This window comes from Poecilia formosa, unplaced genomic scaffold (assembly GCF_000485575.1).
Source record: "Poecilia formosa unplaced genomic scaffold, Poecilia_formosa-5.1.2 Scaffold7, whole genome shotgun sequence".
Taxonomy (NCBI): Eukaryota; Metazoa; Chordata; class Actinopteri; order Cyprinodontiformes; family Poeciliidae; genus Poecilia; species Poecilia formosa.
This window is the reverse complement of record NW_006799946.1, coordinates 1018771-1038191: the sequence shown is the minus strand read 5'-3', so window position 1 is coordinate 1038191 and position 19421 is coordinate 1018771. Positions and strand designations below refer to the sequence as shown.

The 19421-nt window shown below is 38.3% G+C and overlaps 2 protein-coding genes across 3 annotated transcripts; both read left to right on the top strand.

The window, feature by feature from the left end:
- Positions 1-729: 729 nt before the first annotated feature.
- On the top strand, positions 730-18761 carry fads6 (fatty acid desaturase 6). 2 transcript variants are annotated; one of them, XM_007570635.2, is made up of 7 exons: positions 730-808; positions 9648-10176; positions 13037-13203; positions 14424-14604; positions 14778-14965; positions 17001-17180; positions 17382-18761. In XM_007570635.2, the coding sequence occupies exons 2-7, from the start codon at positions 9921-9923 to the stop codon at positions 17529-17531; spliced, it is 1122 nt and encodes a 373-aa protein (XP_007570697.1). In that variant the 5' UTR covers positions 730-808; positions 9648-9920; the 3' UTR covers positions 17532-18761. The 2 variants fall into 2 exon arrangements, with proteins under 2 accessions (XP_007570697.1, XP_016536444.1); XM_016680958.1 differs by having other exon boundaries at positions 736-808; positions 9366-10176.
- On the top strand, positions 736-9087 carry LOC103150873 (Usher syndrome type-1G protein homolog). Its single transcript, XM_007570647.2, has 4 exons — positions 736-808; positions 999-2088; positions 5506-5953; positions 7126-9087. The coding sequence occupies exons 2-4, from the start codon at positions 1925-1927 to the stop codon at positions 7945-7947; spliced, it is 1434 nt and encodes a 477-aa protein (XP_007570709.1). The 5' UTR covers positions 736-808; positions 999-1924; the 3' UTR covers positions 7948-9087.
- Positions 18762-19421: the final 660 nt, after the last annotated feature.

The following is a 19421-nucleotide window of genomic DNA, read 5'->3' as shown; positions in this document are numbered from 1 at the left end:
GAATATAATGTTCTTCAATCACTTAAATACTTGATTTAAGAGCTAATTGGAATGCACTACAGAAGATTTAGTACACACAGTGAAACACAGCTGTAGCAAAGATTTATGCTGCAGCTAGATAAAGTCTAAATCAAGTTGTCAAAAATATTTATGTCCTTTAAAAAAAAAAAATGCTTATCAGAATTTTTATTTATTTTTTTAAAAGACTTTTTTAATTATTTTATTTCTTAAAAATATAAAAGGAACTGTACATAATTGTACTTATGCAAGCAATCTGCAGATTTAAAAAGTAATCAAATATAAATATTTGTATGTGAAAGGGGAAAAAATTATTGGCTCAGAGTGGGTGGACCTGGCTAAACTGGATTTACCAAATTTTACCTTTGGAAACAATAAAAAGCATGAAGAATTGATAAAATGCCTAAGTTTTAGAGCTGTCAACTTTCTGAATCGATTGGCTACAGTCAGTCAAACTAAAATGGAAAATAATTTTTGTATCTACTGGATGTGTAACTGTGAGGCCATTCGGTCAAATATACTATAAATTAGTTTATAGTGAACATAAGTTCGTAATTGTGTGACTATTCTGAACATGTTTTAAACATTTGGTGTTTGGAATTTGATCCGAGTGTGACATCTGTACTACAATCTTCGTATATTTGTAGAAAGATGACCGAGTGAGCGCTCTTTGGAGCAAACGATATCTGACGTATTTTTCTTCAGTAACCTTGGCAACAATAATTTAGGCAGTTGGGGAGGCAGTAAACGTTTTTACGCTTTGTACGTACCTTGGAAAACTTTCGTCTTTGTAAGTATTTATGTGTTTGTAAAGCGCCTTGTTGTTTTCTTTGGCTGATAAAATGTAGAGCAGTGTGCATCTATGAGTGTGGATTTAAGAGGAGTGATAAATTTTTTCTTTGTTATATTTTCAGTTACAAAAACAGTTTGAATGTAGCAATATGAGTGCATTACCTAATAATGTATTTTTTTTTCTCCAGCTAATAAAAAACAAGGTTTTTGTGGATACACGTCAACGAACAACTAGTAAAAACCTTTACTAGTTGTTCGCTGACAACTAGTAAAAGCTTTTTACTAGTTGCTACACGTCAGTTGTTCGCTGACGTGTAGCTAATGACGTGTTGTGAGGACAGTGACCTCCTGGTGACCCCAACAAGGCGATCTCTGACAAGCAAGGGATATAAAGTAAAATGTTTGAGAACATACTGAATATGAATGCATGCGACGGGATCAGACTTTCAACTATTTTTAAAAGAATCTCACTGGTCTAAAAGAAAATACATGGTCAGAACTGAAAAGTCGTGTGCAGCAGGCGGCAACCTGTTTCACCCAAATCATATAATTTGAAAGGTAATTCTACCAAATAATATAAAGAAATTTATGTCAAAGGTAAAGGTAACATCCAAAAATGTCTCATTCCAACATTTATTGTTTAATCTATTTCAATGCCAAACGGTAGGGAAGGGAAGAGTGTTTGTCCTTGTTCCATTTCTTGTTAATGGAACAAGAAAAGATCATTCGAGCAGTCGGGCTGTTTTGGATTTTAATGTTGTTTTGATCATTGTACACCTCAACAACATTTAAACGTTGTGGGGGTTGGAACTAAAAAAACAATTATGTGAAAACAATGACATTAAAGAGGGATGCTTAAATTTAACTTGTCGGGATTCGAAATCATCTTCAAAACTGAAGGATGCTCCAGATTTGACTTATACGTGAAGCGGGGCGCGTCTTTACGTGGAGACAACTCCGCCCATTCCTGACTTACAGCTGGCCGCCGTCTCTAAGCAACCAGCTGCCCAGCAGTGGGCTCTGCAGGCCGCAGCGTCCCGGAGCGAACCGAGAAGTCAGCTCTTCAAAGGGACTTAAGGTTATGGACTGGAGCTCAAATTGAGCCAAGGCCGCCATGAATGACCGGTACCACCGGGCGGCCCGGGACGGCTACCTGGACATCCTGAAGGAAGCCACTCGTAAGGAGCTGAACGCCCCGGACGAAGATGGGATGACGCCGACCTTATGGGCCGCTTACCACGGCAACCTGGAGGCTCTACGGCTCATCGTTGGCAGAGGGTGAGTCCATAAAAAATATTTATTGTTTGTTTATAAATAAATTTGTTATAGAGTTTGAAACGTGACCTAAGAACTATATTTAAAAAAAGGTAATTTAACCAAATCAAAGTCTAGTTTAAAATAGAATTATTATTATTATTATTATTATTATTATTATTATTATTATTGTTGTTGTTGTTATGGAAAAAACTAATCTAATCATAAGAAATAAAATATTGAGAATAAATATTACTTCCTTCCTTAGCAGTTCAATCAGTGGAAGGACATATAGAGGGGTTTACAGCCCCATTACATAGAAAGGTCAGGTTAAACAAGTGAATGCACACTGTGACAGCTTCATGTTCAGTTATGATCAATTTTAGAACAGACCAGCCTGGTCAGCAGGCTAGCACTCTAAATCTTATCCAGAAGCCATCAGTAATAATTTCACTCAACTAGATTAAAAATGATCTAAAAGCGAAAATCCATTATGTTTGGCTGAATGTCTATGTTGAGATGCAGGAAAGGTTTTAGGATCAACATCTGCTGAGGTTTTCAAGCTACAACCAAAGCAGGATGCTGATCAAAGTGGCTCCTTGTTATCTATTGAAGCTGAATGAAACAGTCTGGTTGCCCTTTATCGTGCAGCTGACTACAGGTTTATAGGGCATGCAGTGATACAGAGGACAGTCGACTCTTGGAAAGGTCACAGATATTGATTGATAGAAACAGACCAGGAGAAAGACATACACAGATTGTTACAATGAATGTGTCAATAACACAGGAATTCCTGGAAGACTTGTATAATTGCTTTTTTCCTTCTTTTTTTTTTGCTAACATTTCAGTATAGCAAAGAATCTTCTTTATTTTTATACTACAGTGAGAATGTCTATTCAGTCATGTCTCCAAATTTTCATTTATTTGTTTTTGCCCAATACAATCGTCTTTAAGCCAAGCAGCAACATATTTACAAAGAATGTAGACACATATGTATTAAAAGAGAAACAATTAGAATTTATTGATGAAAAACTTTAACACCGCTAAATGTGTGTTAAAAAAATATGGAAAAATATTTCTATGCCGTTAACTTTTCCACCTTTTGTCTCCTTGCAATTAAATCTCAGTGTTTACTTTATGTTACTGGGATTTTATATTATAGACCTGCGTACCCGGAGAGAACCCACGCATTCACAGGGAGAACATGCAAACTCCATGCAGAAAGACCCCGGGCTGGGAAACCGTCTTGCTACAAGGCAACAGTGCTACCAACTGCGACACTGTGCTGCCGTTCAGCTTCATCTCTTGTATTTTAATTTACATTTACAAAGCAGCATGTGCACACTGAAAGTTATATAATTCAAAAGGGGAAGTGTCATATTGCTTATGTCTTCAAACTTGTAGCTCATGATGATTGTATACATGTCTTAAGACAAAATATGTATCAGTCACCGCAGTGATTTGATCATTTGGATTACCAGAAAGGTGACTTAAATTAACATAAAGAATCTAATGATTTGCTGTCTTAAACAATCTTTTTTAAGTCCAAAGCACCATAATTAACAATATTAATTGTTAATGACCTCGGTGCTTTCTATGACTGACCACACCAGCAGGGAAAAGCTATATTTTGAAAATGCTGGAGCCCTGAGCTACATTTAGCTTAGCTACCATTACCTTTAAGAAAAGGGACATTTCAGGATGCTTTTAGGGTAATTTTATCTAGCTTAGTGTCTAGAAATAAAGTAAAAAATACCCCTTTAAAAAGCAGATGGTACTAAGGCCTGCTTCGTTTTAACAATTCTAAGTATTAATAATGCAGAAGCAGCACAATAATTCAGATTATGTAAAGTCCTCCTGATGTTTCCCTTATGATTGACGAAAGAAAGCATATTTATTCTGGTCATGGGCACATAATTTCCTTCCTGAAACAATTCCTCTTCCTGCTGCTCGAACCAAAGTGGGTTAATGCAGTGCACTGATGAATCAATAGTTATACTAGCTCCTGTAATTAGTCTATCAAGTCTGAAGGTCCAACAGTGATTTAATTTTATAACACAATCTTTGAATATCAAAATACATTTTGTAGTGGTACATAAAAATTAAGCACAATGGTACAGAAACATATTTTCTTACCTTAAAAAAGCTGTTTGCCAACAGCAAATCAATCATCTTCTGTTTACAATTATAGACGGTCGCACTCCACTGTAACATACGTTATATTCACACTCTGTATATGGCACTGGTGTTTAAGTTTTAGAGGTTAAATCATTTTAATTACATTTGATTACACTTAGATTATTCTAAGTGTACAAGCAAACACCTAAACTATTCTATTGCATTTCATATCCCATACTTTTCTTGGGATTAAAGGATAACTGAGTGCCAAAAACAACTTGAGTTGCATTTAATGATTTTAAATGACTTACGAATAAAGTCTCACAGTCAGAGCTTCCTCAGAACAATTGCTCTTGACAGCAGCAGAAAACAGATTTGTTTTTTTGTTGTTTATCTCTGCTTTATCGCCTCTAAACTGGAGCTACATGTGATCAGATTACTGCCTGAGTTACGTAGGTGTGATTCCTGTTGCATGTTACTACAGTGATACATTTCCCACCGCTGCAACTGGATCTGCGTTACAGCTTTTAAACCAACAGCAGAACGAAAAACTTTAAAAAGGTCCATCAGGGTCACAAGCTGAAAATAAAGACAGAGGAGATGCTGATGAGGCTGGTGGAACCTGTTGTGGTGACTGCGTGTTCGTGGGTGTGTGCGAAAAAAAGACTTTGGGTGTGTGGGATGAATAATGCAATGTCACCTCTGTCATGTTTAACCTGCAGAGCTTCAATTATTGATCATGGACTGGCCGTGTAAGAGGAGGGAAAAAAAGAAAGAAAGTTTGTCGCTGCTGCAGCTGAATGCTCCTGTTTATGTCATGATAACGATACAGTAACACCTGGGGGAATAAACTGCATATTGGGGCTTATTCTTATAATTCATTAATATCAGGAGGAAGGAGGAAAAAAAACTGGATTTTCACAAAAATCAGTTTACCCGACTGTAATTACTTTAAAATTAGAATTTACTTTGTGTGATGATAAAGGCTGTTTCTATTCTATTCTATTCTATTCTATTCTATTCTATTCTATTCTATTCTATTCTATTCTATTCTATCTTTAAAATGAACTTAGTCAAAGAACAAGGGTTAGTTTATTTTAGCCACTTCTGATCCTCTTAAAGATCATCTGTAGATATCTAATTAATTTGAAGAAAAAAATTTTCCCCTAGCTGACTAACTTAACTCACACTCACAGTTAAAGTAGATTCTTGCCTTTTCTACAAGAAATCTCCCAGTGTCTACAGCTGAAAAGAAAACCTTTAAAATTAGCATTAGAATCAGTTCAATAAATTTAATTAGACATCTCCTCTCCTGTGTCTTAGAGGTGATCCAGACAAATGTGACATCTGGGGGAACACGCCACTCCACCTGGCAGCTGCCAACGGCCACCTCAGTTCGCTCTCCTTCCTGGTAGCTTTCGGTGCCAACCTTTGGTGTCTGGACAATGACTATCACACACCTCTGGACATGGCAGCCTCCAAGGGCCACATGGATTGTGTGCGATATCTGGACTCCACCGCCTCCAAGCAGATCACCCTCAACCCGAAGCTGGTCAGTAAGCTGAAAGACCGAGCATTTCGGGCTGCGGAGCGTCGCATCAAAGACTGTGAGAAGCTCCAAATGAGGCACCGGGAGCGCATGGAGAGGAAGTTCATGAAGGAGTCAGTGGCTCTGGACAACCTGGATGCTATTAGCTTCTCCAGCTACACCAGCAGCAGCACGCTAAGCCGCAAGTTCAACACAGTCACCTCCAACATGCCATATTCACAGGTGGTTATGAGTCAGATGTAAATAAGCATAATATTATATGTCTTCTAAATGCTAATAATGGTTTTTATGAGAAAAAATTAGATTATAACCAATTTTTCTTTACTATGTACTTATTGTTAAGAACTTGATGACGTTAAGAACTTGATGAAGACGTAGCCCACACACCCAAGGTTTTGTTTGAGCAATGGAAACTGGTTGTTTTTGACTGGTTAGCTTCATCTTTAACATTTCACCTCTAAACTCTCCTGGTAAGGTTAATTGTTGATTAAATAGTTAAGGAAGTGCTAATATTGTTTTGAACTTGAGGGGTAAGGAAAAGGGGCAGAAAGCTTACCCAAGAGTGTTGGAAAGGAGGCTCCGAATGATTGTCAGATATCGATCCTCGATCAAAAGCAGCAGTGTAAGTTTTGCTCTGGTCATTGAACAGAGGAACAGATCCTTACCCTTGTAGAGTTGATGTGGAAATTATTGTTGTATGGTTTTCCAGGCTGTGTTTGGTACTTGGTGTGGTGTTCAACAGTAATATAGTAAGAGGATGGTAAAATGAAATGAGGCCTTGTATGTAGTAATCTATGCCCTCCTCTGTTCTGCTCTTGTGTGGACTCAGCTTTACAGACACAGTAAGGAGCTCCATCAAAAGAAGCAAGCTTATAGTAGAATGGCTACTCCTCTGCATCAAAGGTGTTTAGATATGGTCAGGATGTGAACTGTATATCTCGTATCGGAGGTTTTCTGAGCACAACTTGGAGCAGGCTAAAAACTCACTGGGGAGATTTTTTTTAGAAAGAATGTGAGGAATCTTGCCCTTGGATAAGCAGAAGACATGAAATGGGTAGATGATATCTCATGATGGCAGAATGGATCAGAAGACAGATGGGTTGGGTCCTCATCTGGTCTATTGTGGTAGTAAATAACCTGAGCATAAACAAAAGCTTCTGCCAACTAATGGCCAGACATACTTTCTATATTCTTCCATTGTGAGATTGAAGTGTAAAAATAAACATCAGAGGTTGTGAAGGGGAGTCTTTGAGGTCTTTGTCAAAAGTGTTTTCTATTGATAGACTTTTTATTGAAGTCTTTCAAAACAGAAGTTATTTTGAAAAAATGTGCCTATATTTACTTTTGTTTTAAGACCTTAAATTTTGTTTTAAGCAAGCTGGTTTTATTTCCAGGCTACGCTGCATTCAACAGCCAAGGGCAAGGCCAAGATTCAGAAGAAACTGGAAAAGAAGAAGCAGGTTGATGGAACGTTCAAAATCTACGAAGATGGGAGAAAGAGTATCCGCTCGCTCACTGGCCTGCAGCTTGGTAGCGACGTCATGTTCCTCAAACAAGGCACCTACGCCAACCCCAAAGAGCGGGCCCGTCTCAACATCAGGGACATGTTCCCCCGGGAAAATGATGACGATGCTGAAACAGTTTCTCGTGCCATGAGTGACCCAGGCCTCTATGAAGCTGCCTATTCAGAAATAAGCGCAGACTCTGGGCGGGACTCCCTTTTCACTCGGCCTGGGCTTGGAACCATGGTGTTTAGAAGGAACTATATGACAGGTGGCATGTTCGGGATTGGAGGACGAGATGAAGGAAGCGTTGTTGGAAGTGAACCTGTTGGTCGAGCACCTAACGTCCGTCTGCGTGGACACCTGCCTCAGCGCTCTCCTAGCTTTGATGAAGACAGTATCGGCAGCGCTTTTAGCCTACAGGAGAGGAACCTGCAAGAATTACCTTGGGAAGAGGTTGACATCGGGTTGGATGAGGACATGGAGTCAGAGAATAACCCTCTGGAAACTTTTCTTGCCTCTCAGGGCCTGAGTGAATTCTTGCCAATCCTTAGTCGGGAGAAGATTGACTTGGAGGCACTGTTGCTATGTTCAGATCAGGATCTCAGTAGCATTCATATCCCATTAGGCCCCAGAAAAAAGATGCTAGATGCCTGCAAAAGGCGTCTCAATGTTCTCGAAGAACCAGAAGCTATTGAGGACTCTGCGCTTTGAGACTTTATCTGTTTTATAGTGGGAGTATCACCTTACATCTTCATTCCCAGCAGATAGATTCATGACAGACTTTGGCTCATATTGCATATTATCATGGGGCAAAACCGAACATGTATTGTCTTTGATAATTTTAATCACTAATCAGCAGGAAATTGTTCTTTTTGGTTCCAACTCAAAATCATCAAAGGTGAAGCATGTCAACAAACTATGGCCCTTTAACAGTTAAATCACTGGTGTGGGTTTATCTCCAAAAAATATCATTGCCACCATCTTGTGGCTACCATGTGTAACTGCACTCAATTTCATGCTGTAGGTTCTCCTACCTATGAGATGTCAAGAACATAGTTTATTTGTATTTTGTGACATGCTATTATATATACATTTGCATAAATCTAAATCTGTCTCCATATTATGAGTCTACACACACAAATATTAACAAATTACATAAAACTAATTACAAACGTTACAATAAGATACAGGTTTTGGTTTTAACATTTTTCCACAAACAGGTAAGTTTCTATTGATTCACCTCCAATAAATTCTGCTTTATTGTTACTGTACATCTCTATTGCTCCATTTAAGAAAAATCAAAATACAACTATTGTACTTTAAGACAAAAATATTTCTGTTTGGCACATGTACATTAATGACCGTACTGTATGTTTGTGATAGATGCTAATCTGAGACTGCTGCAGACATGGTGGTAACAGTAAGACGATGTGGCGTCAGGGCAAAGTTACGTGAGTTTGCGTAACATAAAGCTGCAGTTTCAGGTTGCTGCATGTCGCATCACCTTTCAGCTCTGGATGTATCCGCACCAGAGGGCATGACCCGGCATGTATGGTCATTTTTATTTTTTTGTAATAACTGCCTGAAAATGTTCACAGAAACATTATATCTTTTAATAAAATAAAGTAAAAGAGTTCATTGGGAGCTTGTTGTACTTATAAATTGGCATGAATGCATTAAGGCTGTCAAAATTCAATTTATATTAGATTTATGTAATTGGTTCTCAGTACACACCTCCTCTCTTTGGGGTACAATTTTCTGTATTTTTAACTTTTCTTTGGAAGCCATTTTCCACTTTTCTCTTTTTTTTAAATCTCCATTAGCATTTATCTGCAAGCTGTTCTGATATTTTATGGGGTTTTTTCTCCCTCTTCTTTGTTGCATTTAGCTATTTTGTCATTTTAGGTATTGTTTTTATGATTTTTTGGCACCTCTTTCCTTTTCCTTGGACCTCTTACAAGAAAGTGTTAGAGTGTTATAGTCTTACAAGAAAGTGTTTAGTGTTACAGTTTTGTAACACTTCTCCAACATTTTTGTATTGTTGTTGAACCCAGCCTGAAAAATACAATTCAATTTAGAAAAATACAAGGACAATTCTAATTTCCACCTATTTTTTCCCCCTTTCCAAGTCAGGTCCTATTTATCCAATCATCCAGATTTCAGAGGGATGCAGATTAATGTGAATGAACTTCTAAAAGAAAAAGCTATCTGCCTACTTTGAAAAAAACAGAAGTGGACGCTGTTACTCAGCCTTCGTCTTTCCCAGAATGTTTGCCAAGGTTACAGCAGCAGAGGGGAGGGGGAAGAGGAGAGCACACAAAGGCAGAGGAACAACGGAGGGGAGAGCGTCATGCAGAATGCATGAGACACCAGAGAGGGGGAACTGAAGCAGATGCATTTTCTTTCTGCAGGATTTCTGAAGCCATCCTGTTAAATCTTCAGCCAGTGCCTCATTAGATTCAAAGTCAAGGCGAGGAGGAGGAATGACATAAAAAAAAGAAGTGGGACGGGAGGATCCAGAACGGCTACAGGAAGGGGGTCGGGCTTCTCTGACAATGATCCTCACCAACAGGGAGTTTGTCAGTGTTGACTTTCCTCAGTGGACTTTGCGTTCAGTGCTGCAGCGTTTTTCCCCGGCTGCTCTCAGGGGGAGACTGTGACTCTGTCCTGAGCCGGTCCTCAGCATGCAGAGCGTACAGGACGAGTGCCGAGAAATTCCAGAAATCCAGAATGACCGAGGATGGGGTGGTGCGCTAAAAATGAGAAGCGGAGCGCTTTCGGAGGTGACAAACGGAGGAGTAGAAGAGGATGTGGGGAAAGAGTCTCTGATGATGGAGCTGACCAGGCTGGTGCAGAAGGTGATGAAAGAGAGCAGCTGGTGGGAGAAGAGGGGAGTGGACTGCAGCATCCTGACTGCAGCATTCCTGAGCCTGGTACCTGGTAAGGAATAACTCGACACATCTGTAAACATAAGAAGATAGCGATCTGAGGTATTGAGACATTTCAAACTGACTAAAATTACTCATTGTGTTCAAAATGTTGATAAATGACATTAGCTTTAATATGTTTCATTACAATTGTATGGTCAACACAAATTTCAGTATAAATCCAGCTGATCTGGTAAGCCAACAGAGGGGTTGTTGGAGAACATTTAGGAATAAACAGAAGTAGTATGATCAAGGTACACAGCAAACAGGTGACTCTGGAGGATCAACTGTGATCCACAGTTCATGCTGTGAAGAAGCTGGTGGGAGTTAAATGGATGATGGTCGGAGTTAAATATAGGGCAATCATGGGGGAAAAGCTGTAGCAGCAAATGTTAAAACGGCTTAGTTAAAGTCCAGTCCTCCATCCAAGCTGACTTACCTTGATCTGTTTTTGCCATGAAATGTGTAAGGCTGTTAGAGACCCTGCTTTTTTTGTAAATTGCCTCAAGATGAAGTGTTGCGATTTGACACTAACTACATAAACTGACGTGAATTAGATTTTCTCACTTGTAAAATAATTTGTAAACTGTGCATCATTCCACTTTTATCTGAAACAGTGGGTTCTAAGATCTGAAACCAAGCTGATTAGCGGAGGTTTATAGATTTAGAAATTGTAGGGGCCAGAGACATTAATGAAGTTTAACAATCCCATGTGACTGTGTGTGTATATATGATCAAGAGCACACACTGCAGTCTGGATTTTAGGTAAAACAAAATTAAAAAAACAAACCGTTACTATTCTTTTTTCTTCAGGCACATAATGAGCTGCTGAATCTTCCTACATAATGGAGAAGTGTAAATTTACATGTAGATTAAAGGATAACCTTTAATCTACATGTGAAGCGATGTAAGGAATGTTGTACGTGATGAAAAGGTGTCGGATGCGAGCAGCCCTGCTGTCTCTGGTGACGAATAAGGTTTCATTTTACCAGTTGAGCTGCCTGCTAATTTATCTCAAGCTGGAGATGCTCCTAACTGTCCACCACTTCTTTAGATTTTGTTACTAAGTAAGGTAAAAAAAAAATATATATATATATATCCTTAAACGGAAACTTGATTATTTGCTCTGCAGGTTTTCTAGAGGTTTTTTAAAACTTTCATTTAGACTTTAGCAGATTTTTTCCCCCATTTTGTTTCTGGTTTCTGTAGTTATTAGTCAACAAAATGAGGGTACAGGGCAAGTGGAGAACAAAAGGGGAAGATTGAGAGCTTAAAAAAGCTAGCTGGAGAAGATTAACAGAATCTGACAGCAAAGACCAACTGGAGGACCTTAGTGATTGATCATCTTACAGTTGATTTTCTGCTTTGTGTTCTTATCTATTATTTGAGGATCATCTTGTTGGAACTTTTTTCTACCTATGGAACAATATCATCTCTGGACTGAATGATGTTGTATCTGCAGCAATTTCAATAAAGCAATTGGGAACGATTGTGTCTTTTTGGCAACCTGCTGTTAAGATTTATGCTCACTGTCCTGCTTTGACACAGCAACACCAACTCTTGGCTCCATCTCTGATCAGCGCTCTCCTTGTTTGACCTTAAGTTTAAGTGGGCAGCCTTGTCTTGGTAGGTACCTGTACTCTTTCCATTTCCGGATGATGGATTGAGCCGTGTTCAGTGAGATGTTCAAAACTTGGTAAATCTTTTTATAACCTAAGGCTGCTTTAAACTTTCCCACAACTTTATTCCTGACCTGTCTGCTGCGTTCCTTGGATTTTATGATGCTGTTTGCTCCCTAATATTCTCTTAACCAACCTCTCAAGCTGTCACAGAGCAGCTGTATTTGTACAGAGATTAGATTACACACAGACAAACTCTATTTAGCAGTCATCAGGCAACTTCTGAGGGCAATTGGTTGCACTGGGAGAAACTAAGAAGTACACACTGCACTTTTCTGTTTTTAATTTGTAAAACAAATGTTTTGAATCATGTATATATTTTTGTCTACTTTTCAGTTGTATACAACTTTGTATTTTGGTCTTTCACATTAAGTTCCAATAAAATACATTTATGTTTGTGATTGTAATATGACAAAATATGGAAAAGTTCAAAGGATGTGAGTGCTTTTGGAAACCACTACATGTTAATTTATGAAGCTACAGCCAACGTATTTTAATCTTAAAGTCTAATCAGTCAGGACCGATTTCTATAACCAACTTTTGTTAGTTGAGTTTGTTAGTTTTTAGACATTTGTTTCTTTACAGCTCTCCCACAGCGTTTGAGTCAGCTCTGTACTTTGACTGGACTCTTGAAGCACCTGGCTTCATTTATTTTTCAGCCGTTCTGTTGCCGATTTCCTGCGGTGTTTGGGATCATTGTCCTGTTGATGGCCCAGTTTGGGCCAGGTCTCAGCTTGGTTCATTCAGATGCATATTTGCAAACCTAAACCATGCTGCCATGTTCTCTTAGGAGAGAAGAGGCTTTCTCCTTCAGCCCTTGTGAACAAGCCACACTTGTTCAGGCTTTTTCTAATCATCCTATCACAAACTTTAACATTTGACATTCTAACTGAGGCCTCTGGTGTCCGACGTTGAGCTCTTAGGCTTGTGAGAAAACCATCAGAACAAAGACTAAGACTGACCATCATTGTGTTTTCTTTCTTCCTTCTTTTTTAGGTATTTAGTCTATCCATCAGAAGCTGTTTCAGCCTTTTAGTACATAAACTGTAAAACTAATGTGGCAGAGCAGGGATAAAAAAAAATATATATTAAAATCCAGTTTAAAGCAATGTTAAGAAACAGGGAGTCGAGAGTTTTAAGTTAATGCAAAAACAATTCTATAGACACATTTATCTCCTGTTGTCTGTCTTCCAGCCTTCCTGTTGCTAGGCTCCTCTCAGCTGCTGTGGTTTTCCTTGGGGATGCTATTGATGGGCTTGGCTCATGCTATCATTACCGTCAAAGGGACACATCTGGCCAGTCACGGAGCGCTCTGTGAGTCGCACACCTGGGCAAAGTTCTGGGCCATCTTCTTCATCGAGGTATGCAGGAAAAATAAAAATAAAAATCTGCTGCCATGTGAAAATTTAAAACAAAAATAACTTTTAGAGCTGGATAGTCTTATTCTCACTTCTTTGGCAAAGCTAAAGAAGTGAGAGTAAAATATATCAACTATAACTTAATATTTTATGTGAAGGGCTTTATTTATGTTTTTCTTTGTCTATGGCTTTTCACGCAATCATGTTCTTCCCGACAGAGACATATGTTTCCATAAAACATTCTCAAAGCCCCACCAGCTCCTGATTGGTCAGTTCCAGAAATCTGAAAAGCTTTCCATCTGAAATTTAGCATTTAAAAATTGCTTTAAAAAGCTTTCTGATCATTTCCAAATTTAAACCACAAACTGGAATATCAGTAACTGTCTGCGATAGTTTAAACATTACCAAAGTTAATATCCAGCTATTACCCAATGACGTCAATATTTTGGAGTGACCATCACAAATCCCTAAAACATGTGTGGACAACATGGCCTGCAAACTTGACCAATTTCACACCAGTTCTTTTAGGATGAATGGAGCAAAGCGCTTGTCAAACTACTAGGAGAATCTCGTAGAAAAATAGTTAAAACCTTTGACAAAAAAGTGATACAAAAAGGGAATTTGTTAAACTCTATGGAAATGGGAAAACATCTGATTTTGTAAAAAACCTTAAAACAAACACTATATTATCCTGGCATTTAGAAACTATAATTAATTTTAATTATTCTAACTGAACATGCAGTGCATGTAAATATCTAGTTTCAGTGTTGTAAGAGGTAATTGGACTGAACTTGCATCACACTATCCATGCACTCCATTGACCATAACAAAAACCTGGCAAAACCCTCACAACCACAGAACATTCAAGTTAAGTTCCAGTTGAGATTTAAATGTATCTTTCTGTGCTGCAAAGCAGAACATGGTTTTGCTTAAACCATTCAGTGACCTCAAATAACCCAAGCATCCAGAAACTCAGTTCACTGACCTCGCCTAATTAAACTTGGATATTTATTGAATATGCTGATATTTACACAAGCAAAACATTTGTATCATTGCCTTCTCTCTCTTTTAACCTTTGACCAGGAACCTCAAAATGTAAACAAAAAATATAATAGATTCATAGCCTGTATCCAATCTCAACCTAAACACATGTGCATAGACTGAGATATATGTGTATTTTTAATGTCTGTTTTTTATTTTATTCTTTTTTTTGGTCTGCTCAGATCTGCAGCTCATTCTCAGCCCAAGCAGGCATACATGGCCACATTAAGATGCATCATGCCCACACCAACATCATTGGACTCGGCGACTCCAGCGTCTGGAAGATTCCCTTTCTGCCTCGCATCATCTACTTGTTCATGGCCCCCCTATCTGTGCCTGTCATCACTCCACTCGTTGCTCTAGGTTAGAAAGTTTTTTTAGTTTTTTTTTGTTTTGTTTTGTTCACTGTAGGTTCATTTGTAGAGTTTCTAAAATTACTACCAGCATAAAGTTGAGATATTTTTTTTAACTCTTTGGTGTCCTACATCTCTCTCTAATCCGTGTTGATTTAATGTGAGTGATATATTTGTTTTCAGCTCATCTTAAAGGAAATTCTTTAGGCATGGTGGTCCGGACGGTCCTGATGATTGCACTGGGCCTGTATTCACAGTATTGGCTCCTCATAAACGTGTCCGGGTTCAGGTCGATGCCCGGAGCCTTGTTATGCATGCTGGTGTGCAGAGCCATGTTCTCCATTCCGTACATCCATGTCAACATTTTCCAGGTGACAACACAGTGCCTGCATATTTGCATACATGCAAATCTTATGGAGACAGACCGTCTTCTTTTAAGAAAGACCGGTTTCAAAACTAACATGCCAGAAAGCATTTTTAAAACAGATAAAAATCCATACAATGCATGAAACTGATTGACTGAAACGACCAAATAAGAGAAGGTGTCAAATATGAGTAATCAATAAAATCGGAAACAACATACACATTTTAAGTGACCTTTTGAGTTGAGTGACCAGTAAGTTAGCCATATTTAATTTTTTCTTTAAAGTAATAAAAGATTACTCAAAAATGAATAAAAATGAACAGTAACATTGGAAACACATCAAAACTACACAAGAGTAATTATATTTTAATCATATTTGAATAAACTAAATTATAATACAATATTTGTCAACAGAGTTAATTGTTTGTTTTGTTTTTTTGTTTTTTTACATGTTCTGTCTACATGTTTATAGACATTTTTGTTTCAAACTATGTCAACTTGTTCTTTTTATTTTTTAGTGCTTGACTTAAGGCCATTTGGAAAAAAATACTCCACTCACAAACCAGCTTCTTTTCATTTCATGCCAAACGTTCACCAGGAGCTTTTTATTGCAGGCTCTGTGGGAAGCTAACAGACACCGGCATTGTGTTGCAGTCAGAGAACTAAAGGGATAACAAGAACAATCCAGGCATGATTTTCCAAGAAAAGATCCAGGTCATTGTACATTGTTCAGAACAAAGGGTGTGAAGGTGGATTAGAGAACGCAGGTTTCAGATGTTTGTTCTAACTCGGAGGTCAGACTGGAGACCCTCTCTCCAGCGTCTCCTTGATCTGTGGATGCTGTTGTTGGCTGGTTTCACCTCACCTCCCGGGGTTCAAAGCTGTTCGGCTGAGGTTGACCTCTGATTTCAGTGGGTTCATCATACTGAGATTGCACTGAATGTATTCTGTAAATCTTATATTTCTCTGTCAATAAGTAAAATCTTAAAACCAGCAACAAAAATACGTTGGAATTCACGGAATTTGTTTGCACGATCTCCACAGCTCCAGGATCAATTTACTCGTCCCTCTTTTGAGTAAATTTAAACAGTGACGCACCTGAAAGGATAAACCACAGTTTCAGATGGAAGTTAAAGAACTACTGGAATTTTCTTTCCCATCTGTGGACCCTGTGGATTAGAGAAATTGCACAATAAATTCAAACTTTGTGCACCCAAGTTGTTTGTTTTATAAACCACAGAAGATGTTTGTAAAATTGTTCCACTCTTTAAAAGTGAAATCCTAAAATTAAGATCAAATTATAGACGTGATGACTGTGTGTCATTTTTCAACTGGGTCTTTACATAATTCACTTTTCCAGTAAGCAGAAGAAAGTCACTCTGAGACATTGACTTTGTGTTCCTTGTAGTTCTGCACAATCAAAAAATGTCTTGTTTAATTGGGGTTCATATCATTAAGTCTGGCACCATTTGTAGGTAATTCCAATTCGTTTCAACACTTAGCCTAATTTTTACCTCCTATTTTTAATGAAGTGAAACACCCAAACATTCCATGCATAGTAAAGTTTAACCCTTTCACAGACTTAAGACATGAAGTCCATTCTAAATCACAAACTTTTTACCCAGTGCACAGTTCTGTGCACTTTTACGAGGGTTTTTTTTTTTTTTTTTCTGCGGTTTTGGGAGCTCGCTGTCTGATGGGACACCCACCCCTCCAATCCCCCCATGCTCCCACTTCCACGCTGTCTGACCATGACATCTGCAAGGCACATCTTGAGCATTGTGCTAAGACCGCGGAAGGGTCAAAAGCTAAAAATACAAAACCATCTCAAATTGTGCATAATGTAATCGTTTCAAAAATGTACCTGGTAACATGTAGTGATTCAGGGGTAAAAATAAGAATATAATTTTAAGCAAACGCCTAACTAGGACAGTCATCAGGTCAAAACACCTGCTCCATTGATCAGATGCAGCTCAAAATACAAAGCGGTTGTATCAGATTAACCTGAAAAGTAATTTAAAAAAAAACATGTCTTGTTGCAGCACATTGGTCTACCAATGTTCTCTCCAACAAAACGGCCGAAGAGGATTTACCAGATGACCCACGGAGTTCTGAACCTGCCCCGCAACCCTATGCTGGACTGGACGTTTGGACACTCTCTGATCAGCTGCCACGTAGAACACCACCTCTTCCCCTTCCTGTCAGACAACATGTGTTTAAAGGTGGAGTTACCATTACTGCCTCATGACATGTTTTTTTTCCCCTCACCATTTCTACTGTTTGGGATCATTGTCCTGTTAATGATCCAATGTGGGGCAAGCTTCGGCTGTCTCACAGATGGCCTCACATACGACTGTAGAAACGTTAGGAGTTTTATGGTCCTGTGATTATGCATAACCGCTGTCTTGCTTCATTCTGTTCAGGTGAAGCCTGTTGTGTCCAAGTACCTGATTGAAAAGAAGCTTCCCTACCAGGAGGACACCTACCTGTCCCGTCTTCACCTGTTCTTTACCAAGTACCAGGAGTTGATGGTGTTCGCTCCACCCATCACAGAGCTGGTGGGAGTGCAATGACTGGGGGAGGATGATGTCATCTTTACTTAGGACTTATGACATGTTTCAGCTTATACTGTGCTGATTAAAACTGCTTTGAAACACAAGAAAGGCATTAAAAAAATATGTACTGTCGATAGCTTCAATTATAAGAGGTTTTTAAAACACTAACAGACTTTAAGAGTTACAGTTTAGCTGTTGATTTAATCAAAGACACCAATATTTAACCCGAGACGTTTTCTCTAATCAGCAGCATTGCTCTGACACTTTTGTTTCGACTTGGTTTCTGTCTTATAAAGGTTCTGTCCATCATCATCCTGACTTACCTCAAACATGTACTGTCTACTACCTCAGCTAAGGTTAGAAAGTCACGTTTCCACTTTGACAAAGCTGGTAAAGGTGATGAATCTTTAGTTACTAGGCAATGATGGAAGACTGCTGCATGAAGAGTTGGCATGGTGTAAACAGGATAGGCTTCTATGTCCAAAAGCACAAATCTTTTCACAATGTAGGCATCAAATTCTTTTCTTTTCCCTTGTTTAAAGGCATTTACCAGTGCTATAATGGTCAATGTAAAATATTAAAATATTCATTTTGCTCATTTTAAGTAGAATATAACGAGTTGGGCAAAAAGTGGCCAATGATGTAATATTATTTTGGAGTCAATAATGTAACATTCTGCCCATAGTATAATAAGTTATTATGGTATCGCAGTGAACCATAAGAAAAAAATGTTATGTTATATAATCCAAAACTTTATGACATTATTGGCAAGTTATTTGATTTATTTCACTGAAAAGTCTTATGTCATCGGATAACAGACTCCACCTGTTATCCGATAACAGAAATAGTGGCTACATCTATTTTTTTTAGCCACCACACATTCTGTTGAAACCAGCTAATCCCATCTCTCTTTATCATTTAAATCTTTAAAGCACAAATCTTCTGTAAAAAAAAAAAAAAATCCTGGAATGTGAGATCATGGAACCTTATTTCAGAGGATTAAGCCTTAAACTCAGGCTTTTAATCAGTCATATGCTAAAACTTAAAAGTTTTAATCCCATTCTGCTGATGTCTGACGCGGTGCATCATACTGCCGTGATTTAGTTTCTTTATGTCTGTTATGCTGTGCGGAGTTTGTCTGCGCTCTTTCCATGACTTTCACAAGTTCTTGCTTTGTTCGGTCATCTGTAATTAGGTCTTTTACCTTTGGATTTAAATGTAATAAACAAAAAGCTTCATTTCTGTCTATATCATTGTTCACTTCTTTTCACTTCTCACTGAGTAAAACTTAGTTGAACATGAAAAGCAACAAAAAAAATGAAATAAGCAAGCTAACTGTTGGAGCAGACCACAAAACGTTAAAAAATGTCTCAGGAAAACCTTAAGCAGCATTACAGGACTTATAGCAGGTTTCAGATGGTTTTGATGTAAAAGCAGATACCTGTGTGTATCATGGTTTGGAAATGTTTTGCTGAAATTGTTTTAAAAAAGTAAAGTGAAGTAGGATGGGATCCCATTAACATGACCATAGACCAAAACATACCAGCAAATCAAGGAGTTGTCTATAAGGAAGTCAAAAGTCTTTCTTATTCTGGGTCTAGTCAAAGCCTGAATCCTGATCTCATTGAGAAGCTGTGAGGTGACTTGAAACTGGCTGACACATTCAAGAAACCCCTCATACATCTCACAGCTGAAAGCAAGCTTTCTTTAGAGCAATACTGACTGGTAGAGGCACGGCTTAAAGCATATTTCACTGAAGTGAGATAAGAGATAAAAATGTGATTAAACATCGCTATATGAATATTTCTTAAGAATGAACCAAACATTTATTGTTCTTGCTGTTACACGTCATCATGTAACTGTGGCTTCTTGCTGTGAGTGTGCCACAGCAAGAAGCTGTGCGTTCCT

Excerpts from the sequence above, each read along its gene's own strand:
- fads6 (XM_007570635.2), top strand. The coding sequence starts at position 9,921 with ATGCAGAGCGTACAGGACGAGTGCCGAGAAATTCCAGAAATCCAGAAT. Across the intron at positions 10,177-13,036 it reads ATTCCTGAGCCTGGTACCTG|CCTTCCTGTTGCTAGGCTCC; the intron begins GTAAGGAATAAC and ends TCTGTCTTCCAG. Across the intron at positions 14,966-17,000 it reads TCCATGTCAACATTTTCCAG|CACATTGGTCTACCAATGTT; the intron begins GTGACAACACAG and ends GTCTTGTTGCAG.
- LOC103150873 (XM_007570647.2), top strand. The coding sequence starts at position 1,925 with ATGAATGACCGGTACCACCGGGCGGCCCGGGACGGCTACCTGGACATC. Across the intron at positions 2,089-5,505 it reads CGGCTCATCGTTGGCAGAGG|AGGTGATCCAGACAAATGTG; the intron begins GTGAGTCCATAA and ends CCTGTGTCTTAG. Across the intron at positions 5,954-7,125 it reads CCAACATGCCATATTCACAG|GCTACGCTGCATTCAACAGC; the intron begins GTGGTTATGAGT and ends TTTTATTTCCAG.